This window comes from Leptonotus elevatus, chromosome 11, assembly GCF_054856555.1.
Source record: "Leptonotus elevatus isolate MCC_2025b chromosome 11, RoL_Lele_1.0, whole genome shotgun sequence".
Lineage (NCBI taxonomy): Eukaryota > Metazoa > Chordata > Actinopteri > Syngnathiformes > Syngnathidae > Leptonotus > Leptonotus elevatus.
In genome coordinates this window covers 22,236,500-22,252,799 of record NC_141249.1, presented here as the reverse complement: position 1 = coordinate 22,252,799, position 16,300 = coordinate 22,236,500, and the positions used below count along the sequence as shown (strand labels likewise).

Sequence of the window (16,300 nt, the reverse complement as noted above, 5' to 3'; positions counted from 1 at the left end):
ACATGCGCAACCACATTATTGCAGTAATTTATTATTATTATTTGGTCAAAGATTTTTTTTTAATTGAGTTGTACAAATAACAATTTTTTTTTGAAATGGTATAAATGAAACTGCAAAATTTTAAACAAATCAAGGTTTGATTTAAAAAAATATATATAATTCTATTATATTTTGACAAAATATAAGAAATAATATTGAGGAATTATTTGGCAAGAAAGTTGATTACAGTATGAAAATGTGTACGCCCCCCCCCCAAAAAAAAAATTAAGTACATTCATGATCATTGTAAATACAAATGATTAAATTCTTCAAGTTTAAAATAAACCAAAAATAATGAAAACAGAGTAATTAGACATGGAAAAACAATAAACGACCTGTTGAAATGATATTAAAATTAAATATTATTTAAGTAGCTTATATTTGATTTAAAAACATACATTTTATAATGTAATTTATTTATATTACAAACCATTCTATTCAACATTTTGACGAGAAAGTGATTTATTAGTCGATTATGTTTTGTTTTTTTTAAACCGTGGTTTGCATTAGAACCTTGCCTTTGCAGTTTTTGCCTGATGTGATGATCGTGATCTTCCACGTGTACTTGACAAGATTTGTGACACTGATAAAAATGTGCTCTCTGAACCCCAACTAACAACATCGTATCAAAACTTTCATCTTGCATCATAAACGGCTCGTTGTACTGGCCACGCAAAGATAAACGATCCTGATAATGCTCAGTTTTCAAGTAAGCATTGTGCTTTTATTTGAGTACATTTTACAATAAATACTTTTCCATTTCAAGAGTTGAATCAGCACTTCTACTTTCACCATTTTTTTAAAGTTATTCTTTTAATCTGTGCTTCTACTTTATTACAATCGTGTGTGTATTTTTGCCACCTCTGATTATAGGACTTCATTCTTCCAGCAGCTTTTATTTGTTTGTGTTCCAGTCACGTTAGCAGGAGGCCATTTTCTAAACCTGCGGGGGTCTCATAATCCCAAATAACATCTTGTGTATGCGTACGTGTGTTTTCCCCCCGGCTGCCCAAACTCAGCGGGTAAGATGTTCAGTCTGCTAATTGACGTCCATTTGTGTCCAATCTACATTAATAGAAATCATTTGTGGTCACATAATACCCTTCAAGTCATGCAGTCGGCCACTTTTTTGAGTTGATCTTTGACTAGAAATGTCCCGATAAATTACAAATGGATGTCTGTAGTCGTCACAGCCATGTTGCAGTCAGTGCATTTGAAACCCGGAAGTCGGAAGTCCCGACTTCCGGTTTTCACGCACTCGCGCTTGTTTCCGGTTGCTGTTTGTGACGTTCGGGCCGCGTCCCGATGTGTAAAAACCAGAAGTCGGAAGTCCGTGGCATCTACCCCATACAGAGCCCTTCAGAAACAATATTTATTTATAAAAATATGAAAAAAACATACATAAATGTTAATAGTATCCATCATACCAACGATGCTGATTCAAGACGTTTTGCTAGCTACCAATGGAGACGAAACGCCGAGCGTAATTCACATTTCAACAGGTAAGTTGATTCAAAAATTCAGATATAGTCTGAACTGCCTAACAATACTGTATTTTATTTTATTTTTCCATTTGTTTGATTTAATAGCTTTTTGGGCGAATTGGCGCTGAAATGATGGCATGCTAGCTGTAACGTTAGCTCGTAGGCTAGCCACACTATGCTTCACAAAACTCTCTGTATAACTATTTAAAACATTCGCTCGTTTTCTCTTCACACACAGGATACCACTGAATTGTTTATTTATTTATATTTGGAAGTCAATTGGGGGGGGGAGGGGGTGTACACAAAATGTTTTTGGGGACATATAGCAAGCCCAAACACCAATCAGCGATGCAGCCTTTTCTTTTTCTTTTTTTTTCCCGCCACCCGCAAGCAACCTGTCGCCTACTGTTTCCAAACATTATGAACCGGTCAATTAGCCTCCTCTTATGAGAACAAACTCCACATGTCGTATGTTTGTGCGATTTGTTACTTTCCAAGTGAAGCCGGCGACCTCCGACCGTTCGGCAAAGTCCTGTAATGAAGCGAAAGTTGGGGGGGGGGCCGCGAGGGCGACCTGCTCCGCATTCTTGGCAGTGCACGCCGCCAAATTAAGGCGTTCATTAAACGCAGCTTAGCTCGGCCGGCGAGCAGGAAATGCGATGGAATTAGCCTCACGCTGCGTTTCCACCAGCGGGCGAAAGGGGATGGCGGGAGCCAAGAGACTGACAGCCAATCGGAAGAGGGGGAAAAGTGTGCTTCATAACACAGTGCTTCTCAAACTGGAGGTCACACAAGAAAGTAAATAACATTGTTGGAGATGTTTTCTAGGCGGCGCTCGAGCTATGTCGTGCTATGGTTGGATTATATGCACAACCATAAAGAATCGTGGTCAGCACACAAACTGTTGCACAATAGACCGTCTTAGCTCATGTGGCGCCTAGAAAACATCCCATTGATACTCATACACTGCCATTGACGGCTATAGACGTCAAAAATTAATTTTAACAATTTCTATTAGGTTTTTTTAATCCACTTTTGTTAACAAGAGTATGAAAACCTAAAAAAACAAATGTATTGTACTTTTACAACAGATATAAAATTTGATCGTGAGTTAACTAGAGAAGTCATGCGAAAAAAAACTATTTTTTAAAGAAAAAAAACATTTTATTTTTTATTTTTAAGGAAAATATTAAAAATTAGGGGTGTCAGGCGATAACAATTTTTAAGTAATCGCATGACTTAACTAGTAACGCCCAATTAATCACAAATTTGATTTGTTCCAAATGTACTATCATTTTTTCCCTAGGTTTTCATACTCTTGTTAACAAAAGTGAAGGAAAAAAAATTAAACTAGTAGAAATAGTTCAAATGAAATTTTGACGTTTATAGCCGTCAATGGCAGTTAATGAGTTAAATTTGTTGACAGGCATTGTGACTATGATGATTCTTAATGATCATATAGCACAGCAACTATCATACAAGATAGTTTTAGCGTGAGCGCTGCCAAGAAAACATCCCCGTGATACAGTAACAAACAATGTAACCTCTTAATTTTGGCACATAAAACAAATGAGCTCATTTTAAATTCAGATTTTTATTTTTTTTGCTTGAGTGCCGCATAGAAATTGTTCCACTGATACGGAATGTGATGCTATTTAAAAATAAAAAAATTAATCCTATAGCACATAAACTATCATACAAGAGACTTTTAGCTTGAGCGTTGCCAAGAAAACATCCCAGTGATGCAGTGCCAACAACGATTAAATGACTTCCACATGTCACCTCAATATGATTTATTTTTTGATCAATCAGCAACAGAAAACAAATTAGCTCATTTTACAGTCACATTATTTTAGCTCGAGTGCCACATAGAAAACTTTCCACTGATACAGGAAGAATGAAATGCTATCCAATAAAATTGACACACATGTTCCTTTATGATCACATAGCACATGAAGTGTGATGAAACAGGATCGTTTTAGCTTGAGCTGCGCCAAGACAACATCCCACTGATACAGTACCAACAATGATTTGATTTTGATTAAGATGTATTTTGATCATTCAGCACATTGAACACATTACACCACAGTTTTAGTTCTCATTTTACAGTCAGAATATTTTAGCTCGAGCGCCACCTAGAAAACGTTCCACTGATCCAGGAAAAACATCACGCTCCTAAAAACTGACGCAACATGATTCTTGAAATGATCATAGACCACATAAACGACAACTATCATACAAGATGTAGTTTTAGCTCGAGCGCCGCCTCGAAAACATGCCACTGATACGGGCCCAAAACACATTTGATTGATTTTTACAGGTGACGGCAGCTTCTATTCCTCTATTTACATGTTTATGTACATTTCAAAAGGGAAAAGTATGGATTACTTCTTGATGGCGACGCTTTCCAGCGATCGCCGTTCATACGTACTCTGCCCGCGCCAGCACCGTGTTCATCACCTGGTACCTCCTCTGCGGGCCGGCCGGAGGCGTCGGCTCCCGTCCTGCCGAGCGGGCCGCGAGCACCAGGAGCAGTCCGGCCACCGCCAGGAGGAAGCCCCCCGCCCAGCCGCAGAACAGGGCGTCGCCGAACTCCCACCGCGGCACCACGTCGGGCAGCGTGTCGTCGAAGAAGCGCACCACGGCCACGTGCGCCACGTACGAGACGGGGATCAAACACAGAACCCCGGAGAGCATCCCCAGCGCCCCGGCCGTGGCGGCCAACGTCCTCTTGGCGCCGTCCTCCTTGCAGCCGTTGACCAGCGACAGGCCGGGGATGGCCACCAGGAAGCCGAGGGCGCCCAGCGCCAGGGAGGCGCAGGTGAGCACGCGGCCCAGCTTGAGGTCCGGCGAGAGGCCCAGCAGGCTGTCGTAGGCTCGGCACTCCATGCCGCCCGTGTCCTGGACCACGCACGTCTCCCACAGGCCCAGCTCGTAGCTCTCCACCGGCAGAAGGGACGTGGACATGCTGAGCCAGCGCGGGGACAGCACCGCCCCCAGGACGCACAGCCAGGCCCCGGCGTACAGCAGCATGCCCAGCGGCTCCAGGGCGCCGCCGCAGCCGTCCATTGGCTTGACCGAGAGATGCTTGCTAAGAGGCTGGAGGGCCCGGGAGCTCCTGGCACCAAGTGCTGCCGCTGGGACGAGAGCTCATCCTCTACTGCAAGGTGGGAGGGAGGGAGGGAGGGCTGGGGGAAGGGCCCGGGCCCTCCCCTCTGTGGCCCTCCTGCTTCCTGTGCCAATGGGCAGCAGTGGCAGAGCTGGTCAGAGGTAGCAAAAGTTTCAGCATTCTGTTCTTCAGGAACAGGTACAAATAGAAAGGGAAAATGGAAAAGAATTTGCTGTCAAAGTTAATCGACAAGTAATCGATTATCAAATTAATCGACGACAGTTTTTATAATCGAGTAATCGTTTGGAGTCATTTGCAAAATTAATCGACAACCGTTTGAGTAATCGTTTGGAGGCATTTTCAAAATGAGTCGATTAATCGACAAGTAATTGATTATCAAATTAATCGACAACTGATTGAGTAATCGTTTGGAGGCATTTGCAAAACTTTTTTTTTTTTAAATCACTATATGAACACAAAGTACAAAATAAGCAATCACTGGTTAATAAACCGTAATCAGAGAAAAATGCTTTTGTAATACACTTTAATACCAAATTAAAATGAATCCGATGAGTCAATCGATTGAATAATCGGAATCCGATTAGTCGATTAATTGATCGATTAATCGATTCTAAAACTATTCAATAGTGACAGACCATAGGGATCGTGATCAAATTTGTAAGCAGTCAGCCCATTTAAAGGATGACGAGTTGGTAACACGATTAGTGCTGTTACTATCAAATCTTTTGAAAATTGATTATCCTTTTGATTATTCCATCAAATAATAATTCCATCCCATGGAAAACGAATGAAAGAGATGGAAAATTTGAGCAATAACAATAGAGCCTAGAACAACCTCTAAAGAAAGTAAAGGTGAACTCCAAGGTCGAGCAACATCACACCATCCGTCATTCCTTGAGCAACAAAAGCGTTTTCATGTTTTCTCTAACAAAAGTCGATTTGAGTTACGAGCAAAGTTATGTAACAAAGTTATATTGGAACGCTATCGTCAAGACGTTTAATTTGAGGTGTGACTCGACATGGTTCACATTACAGCTGTCAGATTTAATCGATTATTTGACAAGTAATCAATTATCAAATTAATCGACAACTATTTTAATAATCGAGCTTGGAGTAGCCGATTAATCGATTCTAAAAATATTCAATAGTGACCGCACTAGGTTTAACCTTCTTTCGGAAATAATGTAAAAAAAGTGAATCAATGCCAGCCATTTTCAGTAGTTTTTTTTTTTTTTGCCGATCAAGAAAATGTAGTCCCTATTTTATTTTACTTTTAATTAATAATGTGTATTTTCCTTGAAAATGTCCAAACAGAGCCGCTTTGGTAACATCTTGTCTGCAAGGCTGCAAACACTGCGGCTTATTGTGTTGTGTTGTGTTCACACGGGCTCGACACGGCCTGTGGGAGGCGGCTGCCGGTCACCGGTAGGATGGGAGATGGGAAACACGCGCACACACACACACGCGCGCGCGCGCACAAGCTATGCAGGAGATCAAAATGCCGAGATAAACTCCCCCTCAGGTGGAAAACAAACGCTCAGCTGACGGCAGTGACGTCACGTCTCGCACGCATCGGTGGTGGGAGGTAACCAAGTACAAAAGCTTTTTAACGAGTAGATTTTTCAGTTATCTGCAGTAGCCTACTCTACATGAGTTTTTATTATTTTCTGACTAAACGTTCCTATCGTGCGATCTCGATTATTAATGATTTTTTTAAAACTGTTTTAAAGCAACTACTGTATACTGAAAATGAGAAAGTACTGTATGTCCATATTTTATTCACATTTTAGAAAATACTGTAAATGAATGAAAACCAAAAAGATGAACATGGGTGAATATTAAAACAGCTTTTACTCAACGTTACAACAAATGTATAAAACTATAAAATGATTTTTTTTTTTTACGGGAAACTAATGACGTAAAATGATGCAATGTCTACATTTGACCAGCAGAGGGCAGCATTCGCTGTCGTGTGAGATGCTCCAATAAGGCTCTATCGGTTCCAAAAGAAGAAGAGCACACACACACACACACAGATGTGTCCTCAGATGTTAAATTTTTTTTTTGGGTGTTTTACAAATAAAATAAAAGCTAAGACAAAACTCTTTCTGCACCACGCCACACAAACCAAAGTGGAGCAGGAAAATGTATGAGACGATAAAAAGAAGCATTGAAATGAGATAAATAAATAAAATTAATAAGAACAAATCATAATGTCCCTTAAATGAGACAATGCACAAAATAAAAACGTATATACTGTATTCATATAAATAACCATTGTCATAAAATAAAAAATACCTAATCAATTAACAATAACAAAAAAAATAATTCTAGGACTTTTAGGGACAGATAAATATACAGCTATATTATATTAACACATTAATAATGCTAGAGCTGTTAATGTTTTTTTTCTCCCCTTAACTATATATTCTGACATCATATAGTTAAGGGGAAAAGTCTCAAAAGTGTTTTTCATTAATATTCAAAGAACAGCGCTTCACAGCTGTGGCGGGAGCCCATAACATGACAGGAAAAAATGCATGACGTCATAAAATGTGAAAACGAGCTAGGTGCAATACTCGCATTGTGCCTTAGGTGGCGCTAATGTATAACAAACTAGTCAAGCCCTCAGCCTTCGTACTGGAGGGAAAAACTTGTTTTGGGAAAACTTTTTAGTCCAGTTGACATTAATCTCACTTTAAATGGTCGAAACAATCAACTAAATGACAATTTAAGTGGAATTATCTGAGTTTAATGTCACGAATCAATAGCTTTTAGTGAAAATACAAAAACATTAGCGGGGATTAGCCAAAGTCAAGTCGAATGACCAATTTAAAAAAAATAAAATTAAAAAAATAAAACTTTTTTTCTTTTTCTTTTTTTTTAAAGGGGCTGCTTTAAAGTGGACCCGGAGAGGGAGGCAAGAGGAGGGGATTGGATAGAGGGGCCAAACTCGCCCCTCGCGTCCGTCCGTTTATGCAAATCCACCCCGGGCCCGAATAAGGACACGGAGGAATGAAACATGGTGGCGGAGGGAGCAGGCCAACATGGAGGCGAGAGCACCGTGAGAGCGCCGCCGCCGCCGCCGCCACTTCCAACTCCTTCTTAAACCGAAAACTTTGCTCTCTTTTTTTTTTCTTTTTTTTACCGCGGGGCCGCGATGCGGTGAAGAGGAGCGACCGGTCGGCCGGCCCGCGGAGACGCTGAGAGGAAACGACAACGACGACGACCGAAGCAAAGAAGCAACGGGGCTGGAGCCCTCCGCTCTGCAGCGGCGGCCAGCCGCGATGCCGTGGCCGGGCGGAGGCGGCGGCAAGCGGCGAGAGAGCTCCGAGCTACCGCTGCCCGCCGGATGGGAGGAAGCCCGAGACTACGACGGAAGAGTGTTCTTCATCGACCACAACACCCGGCAAACTTCGTGGATAGACCCCAGGGATAGGTAAGACGCTCCAGTATGCCATTTTTTCGCGTTTTATTTCGAAACGAGTAACAAAATGATGCTTTTGAGGATTTTTGTTGTGGCTTTTTTTTTTCTACGAAAGGACGAGTTGACGCAGATTTAAACCCCATCATCACTCACCCTACTAAGCCTTGCTTGTCTTGACTTCCTAAAAGTGACATTTTACATGTTTTTTTAATATTTGTTGTTTCCATTCACTTTCACACACTCTCTTCACACTATTGTTTCCCCTTTTCCCTAATGCCTTATTCCTAATACATCCTCTAATCAAAGTGTGTGTGTGTGTGTCTTTGTGTGTGTCTGTGTGTGTGTGTGAGTGTTACCTGCAGCATTCCAGCAGCTCTCACCTAACACATATTGTTACCCCCTTTTTTTTTCTCTCTTCTTTATTTCCCATACATCTTTTCCAATCCAACAAAATGTGTGTGTTTTGTAAGTGTATATGTGGGGCCGCGAAAACTCCATCTCCCAGAAATCCAGGCGAAACTATGCCAGGAATGTTGCTAAAGTTGGGCCGCTGGGAAAAGCCGCGGGGAGGATGCGCGCCTCCACCGGGGACTGGGAATTCACCGAGCACTCACTTTTGAGGGATGGACCGGGAATTCTAAGTTAGGTCATTTGAAAGGAGACATGTTATGCTTTTTTTTTTTCCCACATTTGAAAACACTTCTCAACATGTTTTGTGTCAAAATACCCAAATGAACAAGGGGTATAGCACATTTCCCCCTTATCTCTTCTCCTGCTGAAATTAGCTCGATTTTGAGGGGGCGGGCCAGTCTCATTCTAGTGTTGGGTCAATGAAGAATACCGATTTTTGTTGGGTTCAGAGTCTAAAAAAAATCAGTTTGCATGTTTTTTTCCATAGTTGGAATGCATGTTATCGCCGTTGAAGACTCTGAATTGTCTCTCGGTGTGACTGCGAGTGGTCGTGGTCATTTGTCTGTCGTCACTCTCCGGCACAAAAACAAACTCCATCTTGCTTTTAAATTGAACAAACTTTACTGCATAGCCTCAAGATGGTTTCATGCCTTATATTTGCTGTCTTGTACCGTTGCGCATCAACACAACACTGCCCCAAAATGGCAAATTTAAATGCGCTCAAAAATGATTATTTTCTTCAATCACGTGGCCGGCGCTTTGCCAGCTCCAACCATCCACATCAAAGTCTGCTCATGTCGACCCCCTGACCAGCCTTTAATACTTCATAAAGGCAAACAACTGTGGCTACATTGTTTTCCCAAAGTATTTTTCAAAGGTCTTAGAGCCATGAGTGATGAAAAAAAAAAAGAAGATGGGCATAAATGATTTGCGTAAACGTGCCTTCATGGACAACTACTTGCTTATGCACCAAAGCAATATAGTGATCTGTTTTTAAACAAAACAGGCTTACTCAAACTTTTTTCAAGTATTATTGTCTTAACTCATTTACGCCAAGCAGCCATTTTCACTGAAGCAATCCCCTTCACTCCCTGCCGCTTTACTGGATTTTGACAGATTTTGCAAAGCCCACCGAATATTGTGTTCTATTGCTATAAAAACATGGAACCTACCTAAAGAAAGATTAAAGTTTCTTCTTTCACCAGGAAAAAAAATTATATTTTTATCTGTTTCCATTTTTGCAGCAATTAGCATTAGAATATAGTTACGTTTTAGCATTATCCACAAATGTCTTTAGAATTGTGAGCAATTGAGGGTTTTTTTCCAACATGGCCCTGGTTGACTTATACTCTGCTGCCACCTGCTGGCCGTTTGTGTAATTTATATTTCTTCAACCGTTCTGTGCAGTTGTGAGGCTGCATCAAAGCCTTGTGTATGCTCTAGCATAAAAAAAACATAAAAAATTTATAAATATCTCTTTGGGACACTTGAAACATTTAAAATAGAACGTATTTATACGTTTTAGGGAGCAAATGAGTTTTAAAAAATCCAGACATTGAATCTTGAGGCAACACAATGCTGCATGGCTCCCGAGACTTAATTATTTGTATACATACTAGACTTTACATTGATCTGAATGTTGAATCAGCAGATATTTTATGCATAATTTGCAGCTACGTTTATTATATTATATATTTATACATTTTTAAATTATTTTATTTTCTATTTCCGTGTATTTAATGTTTATCAACGTTTTGGGGAGAATTTTTAGGGTTTTGGTCCGCTCGATTGATTGGTGGTTGGCTCCAAAATCAGGATCGTTTTAAGCCTGACATATATACAAGTTATTTCCAAGTTGCCGGCGACCGATCTTGTTGCATGCAGGTGATTCAAACAAAGAGAATGCAGAAGTGGCGCGTCACCCCGAGAAAAAAAACAAAAAAAACAACTGATTTCCTCAACAGTTTTTGCTTCATCATCACTTTTTTTTTTTTGTTGAGACTGTTAGTCTAGTGATTCATAGATTTTCTCCGCCAGAGGAATGCCTCCTGTCGCAAGCCCCTGTTGACGTTCCAATATGAGATCTTTGAAGGTTTTACTCTTTACAGCCAAACTCTTGGCGAGTCGGTGTGAACGGTTGTGTCAGTCCCCCGTGATTGACGGCTCATCGGTCCAGGCTGTGCGTCCCTCCTCTTACGTGAAGTCAGCTGGGAGAGACTCCAGCCTCCCCCCGTGACCCTGAACAGGATAAGCGCTGTAGAAAATGGACGGATGGCGAAAATTCCAAACATTCTTTTGGTACCCGCCTGCAGTTGGTGCTGCTTGACGCTATGCGATCTTAACGACGCGACTAAGTTTAATTTAATTGTCTCGTGTGTCATATCACTTGAAATGAGATGTCATCATGTTTTTAGTCATTGAACCAGTGAGCCCGTTTATGGCTTTTTTTTTTCCAATGTTTGTTTTTTTCCTCTTTGTTTGTGGCAATAAAACGGCATCCACAATGTGGAAAAGTCCAAAGGACAGCGGGATTGGTCTCCTGACGAGTGCGAGGCCGGCAGTCTGCTGACTGGCCCGCTGGTTAAAAACACAAGAGCCATTGAAGGCCTAGCATAATTGTCAATGGCCGTCGTGATGCGTTTGGCGACGTCCTCCTCGCCAGCCGGACGCATGTTTGCGTGAGCCGGCGGCGTGTTGCGAAAAATTGGATCACGCTGCGAAAAAAACGATTCCTCCCAGACTCGGATGGGATTCCTCAATGCAGCAGATGGTCGCGTTTACGTTGTCGGGGTTCCGTGGAAGGCTCGGCCACTTGAGGCCACTTCAAAACACATTCCGTAAATAAATATAGAAGGGTTTTCACATGAGGAGATTCATAAATAATAATTAATCAGATACATACTGGTAATTAAAAAAAATCATGATTTTTATGAATGTAAATCAAGGAAATAATTTCACATATATTATTTGTTTTATTATGGATCATATGATGAACACCTATTAGCCGCTTAGCCCATTTCAAACCGATTCCTCAAATACATAAGGTGAAAAAATATAAGTTATTTGATGAATTTTTTTGTTAATTTAAATAATACAAATAAAATATTTTTAAAAATATTTTAGAATTTTTATGAATAAAATGACACATTGACACATACTTAGATAATATGCACTACAATTTTTAATGTTAGCTAACTTTATAAAATGAATGAGAGAATAAAATATTATAAAAAAATTCCATAAATTTATTATGAATGTAAAAAAAATCCATAACAAATATATGTTTGAGAATATTTAAAATTATGAATAAAAATACAACAAATAACATCATAATAAAATATAAATATATTTTATATTTTTGGATTTTTAAGTACTTAAAACAATTTACATGTAATTTCACACAATAAAAATATATTTAGTATAATATACTTTACAGGACTTTATAAAAATGAATGAATTCTTCAAATATTATAAAAACATTTCATAAATGTATTATGAAAATAAAATAAACTGCAAAAATATTTGTTATATAAATACAAAGTTTTCAAATATTTAAAATTATGAATAAAAATACAATAAATATAATAAAAAACTAATAAATATATTTTAGGATTTTTAATGACTTAAAAAAATAAATTTACATAAAATGTCACACAATAAAAATAAGTTGCATCATAAAAGTTTTTTAAAATGCTTTTTGATTTTTTTAAATACTTTTTGATTTTTTTTAAAATATTTGTTTTAATCAACTTTCAAGTAAAATAAAAATGCCACTTAAAAGGATGCCGTTTGTAAGCTCACATCACTTTTAACCTTTGACTTTCTGTCTCAATTTTCTCTCACGTTCAAAGTGTGTTTGAATGAAAATAATAATCAAGTTTTCTGGGCCTGGTCTTATCCTAGAGGACATTCGGGGTCTCTGTTAGCTCGGGGGCCGCTGCTGCCGGCTTGCGCTGCTGCGTGGGACTTTTTTGGTTGCAGTGGAATGAGCGTCATGCTCGGCATGTCTAACACTAATGCCCGGGGGCTGCGCTCGCTCGTGGCCTCAGACAAAGCGTCAGAAACGGGCGTAGGGGGAGTGGCCGGGGATGGGAGGGGGGAATTTCCCACGTGTCCATGGGCCGTCCCGGCGGGCCTCCTTTATTAGCTCTGTTATGCAACCCTACGCCCGGCAAAGGGAGGCCATTATGCCGGGGCACAAAGCACACCAAATTCAATTATTCTGGAAAGGGTGAGCTGTGTTCGCAGGCGCCCGCAGGTTATTCACATGCGCTGAACCCCGCTTTTATTTTGCTTCCCACAGTGTTTTCATTATGTGCCGAGAGGGCGTCAACAACACGCCGACACTTCACCTCCCTGTCATTTAGCCTGTGGGCTTCTTTTTTTTTTTGTAATCATCTGACTATAATACATTGCTACCTTGACTGCCGAGTGCCCCAAATCGCAAGTTTTTTAAGTCAGAGGGGGGGGAAAAAAAGTTTTTTTGAGGCGCAGAAATGGATTCATGGCATTGAATTTGAGTTACTAGCTTGTTCATGGAACAAATTAAACTTGTAAGTCAAGGTACAGCAGTATTTCTATTTCCATTGTTTCCAACGGGAAAACCGTTTTAAGTAGTGAAAAGGTGATGGAGGCTCGGCGTAGTCGTCCGTGAACGGGCGGCGCTCAGAAGAATGCAACCTAAACAGGACATGCCAAACTCGGCCAGCTGTCAGGGCCTCCATTGTTCCACATCGGTGCACAATTCTTATTGAAAAGCAGAATAATGCCGTCGCCTCAACACTTTTAGGTGCTCCGCGACTCGGGCACACAACCTGTATTTGACTTTTTCTCCCTAATTTGAGGGAAGTGTTTAATTTTTCTTTAATGGTCATTACTGCTGTTCTGGCTAGCAAATGAGTTCAAATGGGCTCTGAAATTAGGCATTGAATTTCAGAGCCAGGTTGTTCCCTGATGGCTCTATTTGAGCGAGGCATTTATTTCTCTTAAGTCGTAGTCGATGCTATTAACCAATTAACGTCCATTAGCGGCTTCTGGTACTTTGTTTTTTCCTGTGATGGGTCTCTTTGAACAAAGTGTTTATTATTATCTTTAAAATAGTAGGTGCTGTTTTGTTTGCGACGGTTTCTGCAGTTAAGTATTTCATGTTAATCTGTGATGTAAGATAGTCACTGCTTGATGGCTAAAGTAATGCGTTTGTTTGTGAGAGGCATTTATTTGGCTGAGCCGGTAGGTGCTAGTGTTTTGGTTAGCAACAGAGAGATTAACGGTATAAGATTACGCCTGGTGTTCCTTTTTCCCCTGATGGGTCTGTTTGAGGGAGGCGTTGGTTTTTCTCAAGTGTTCATTAGTGATCTTCTGGTTAGCAAATAAGTTCAAGTTCTGCTCTCAACTTTTTAATTTCCGTCTATGACGTACAATAAGTACCAGGGTTTTTCCTGTGTACAAAATTCAGAGGCGGCCACCTCCAGCCTGAGCCACTGATATCGCTGTGTTGATTGAGCTCGGCAGCAACGCATTTTAACCGCATTTGCAGTGTTATAGAGGCGCTATATCACCACAACAACAGCATCACCGGAAAGACCTGAAGTAACAACCGAAGAAGAAACGGCTTTCTTTTTTTTGTTTTGTTTTTGTTTTTTAAGTCATAAAAACAAGAAACAAAAGTGTTTTACAACAATGCTGAACTATATTTACAATATAATATGTACTAGTGGATGAATTTTTGATCATTTGAAAAATGAATGAAAAATTTATGGCAACTTTGTGTTCATATAATTTTACATTTCTAGTCCCTGATTGTAAAATGGCTGCAGGAGGGCGGCCTATAATGGTATAGGTCGCGAGTATTGATACCTTACAATAAGACTGATACTGTATACATCATCCACGCTAATTATTAGACTATGAAAATATGGTGATTTATTATTTAAAACGGTGCCGCCTGCACTTTTTTCTGAGTTGTGATTACGATGCTACGCTAGTTAGCAGGACCGCTACTACCAAGTAGCTGACCCGGGGGGTGGGGGGGGGGCTTTTGGCCATACTTTCCACCATACTCTCCTGCCCAAGTAACAGCAGTGACACTTTCATTCCCACCACCCCTCGGCCACTTCTGTCCGTCCAGACGCTAACGCTACTTTTAGGAGGCCTATTTCCATCGGATTTAACACATAAAGGCACACGCAGATTCCGTCTGGATATCAGCTGCTTTAAGCCGCGCTCTGAAATCCTGCACCAGCGCCGGCCGGCCGCCTCAGACGTGAGTGACATTCCTCCTAAAGTTGTTTTCACGTTTCTTTTTTAAACACACAATGGAATTTTCAGGCCGGCACCACTTGTGGCCTTTTTTCGGACCCACCGTGGAGGAGCCGGAGGGGAGCAGGTGGTACGTCCGGGTCGCTGATTTGCATCTACTCAAAATATGCAAAAAGTTATTTTGGAATATTTGTTTTATGACAAAAACCGAGGAGATTTGCATGTTGGAGTGTTGCCGGCCTCCATTTTCACATCTTTCTCACGCCACTGCAGCGACGACCCTGTCGCCGGGCGAAAGACGGCTGGTGCGGGATGGAAATATCCTCCGGGACGGATTATTCTAGAATTAGCAAATGTCTTTTGACAACTAAATATATTTTTCAGGGAAGGTGCGAGAGCGTCGGTCCACAGCTGAACATGCTTGTCAGTCTGCCTCGGCTAATTTCAGAAAACACTTTTTCAATGTGCAGAATGTGCGCACGGAATGCTACACAGATGACAGAACACATCAAACTATCTTTAGTTATCAATTAGCAGAAGATTGGGGGGGAAATCTTGAATTAATTTAGGTTTAATACATACAAACATATATTTTTTTTGTTAATTTTTTTTTAATTATTATGTTGTTGTTTTTTTTTAATTGTCAATTTGTCCCTATTAGCATTTTGGGGTGGAAAAAAAGTAAATTTTTGTTAAATATGTATAATGATAAATATTTGTATACTTTTGTTGTTTACCAATATACATTACTTATTGCATTATTTTTAAAAAAATCTGCATTAATTATTAATTTCTTATACTTTATTTTTATTGTTTACCAATATATTTTACTTATTTCATTATTTAAAAAAAATAATAATCTGCTTGCATTGATTTCTTATCATTTGGCTTGAACTAACTTTACCGTGTATAAATTCATATACAGTAAATATACTGTATAGGGTCACTGTGGTCACTATGACAACTCTTTCTGCTGTGTGTGTGTGTGTGTGTGTGTGTGTGTGTGTGTGTGTGTGTGTGTGTGTGTGTGTGTGTGTGTGTGTGTGTGTGTGTGTGTGTGTGTGTGTGTGTGTGTGTGTGTGTGTGTGTGTGTGTGTGTGTGTGTGTGTGCCTACATACACCATGTGCATGTTTGGGCGGCAGAAGTGACCACGCCGTCACAAGACTGCGGAACAAAGCAAACATTCACATGTGGCGCGATTAGAATCTGCGAGCGGACATGTTTTCCCCCCACAAGACGGTGACGTCGAGCAACAACAACAATTTGTGTGTAAATTGCATGAGAATGCTGAGGAGCTGACACTCAACCGAAATGCTTGATTGAATTGTTGAAATGTAGAACCGGGAGGCTTCAAGTTGGAATGTTTTGAATCTGTCAAGAGTTGTGTAAAATAGCTCTTCATGTTTGGAGTTGTTGTTTTTAATGTGTGGAATGAGATTAGTTAGCAAGATGTCTTGAATGAGTTTAAAGTTGCAATAGTTTGAGTCTGTCAAGAAATGCGGGAGGAGGTAAATGTCAAATATGTCTTCATTTGGGAATTTTGCTGTCAA

At 40.2% G+C, this 16,300-nt stretch overlaps 2 protein-coding genes across 5 annotated transcripts in view; one reads left to right on the top strand and one right to left on the bottom strand.

Annotated features, from left to right (window-relative positions):
- The first annotated feature begins 1,301 nt into the window (after positions 1-1,301).
- The window catches only part of wwc3 (WWC family member 3), a 34,630-nt gene continuing 19,631 nt past the window's right edge, over positions 1,302-16,300 (top strand). The window contains exons 1-4 of one of the 4 annotated variants that reach the window (XM_086088959.1): positions 1,302-1,541; positions 3,935-4,793; positions 7,543-7,717; positions 7,825-8,092. In XM_086088959.1, coding sequence (XP_085945085.1) covers positions 7,669-7,717; positions 7,825-8,092 — 317 coding nt within the window. In that variant the 5' untranslated portion in view covers positions 1,302-1,541; positions 3,935-4,793; positions 7,543-7,668. Of the gene's footprint in view, positions 1,542-3,894; positions 7,718-7,824; positions 8,093-16,300 lie in introns of those variants that run through there. The other 3 variants (XM_086088958.1, XM_086088960.1, XM_086088957.1) reach the window with 3 other exon arrangements.
- On the bottom strand, positions 3,302-8,511 carry cldn33b (claudin 33b). Its single transcript, XM_086088964.1, has 2 exons — positions 8,437-8,511; positions 3,302-4,783 (listed from the first exon to the last, which is right to left on the bottom strand). Exon 2 carries the CDS (start codon positions 4,590-4,592, stop codon positions 3,945-3,947), a length of 648 nt encoding a protein of 215 aa, XP_085945090.1. The 5' UTR covers positions 4,593-4,783; positions 8,437-8,511; the 3' UTR covers positions 3,302-3,944.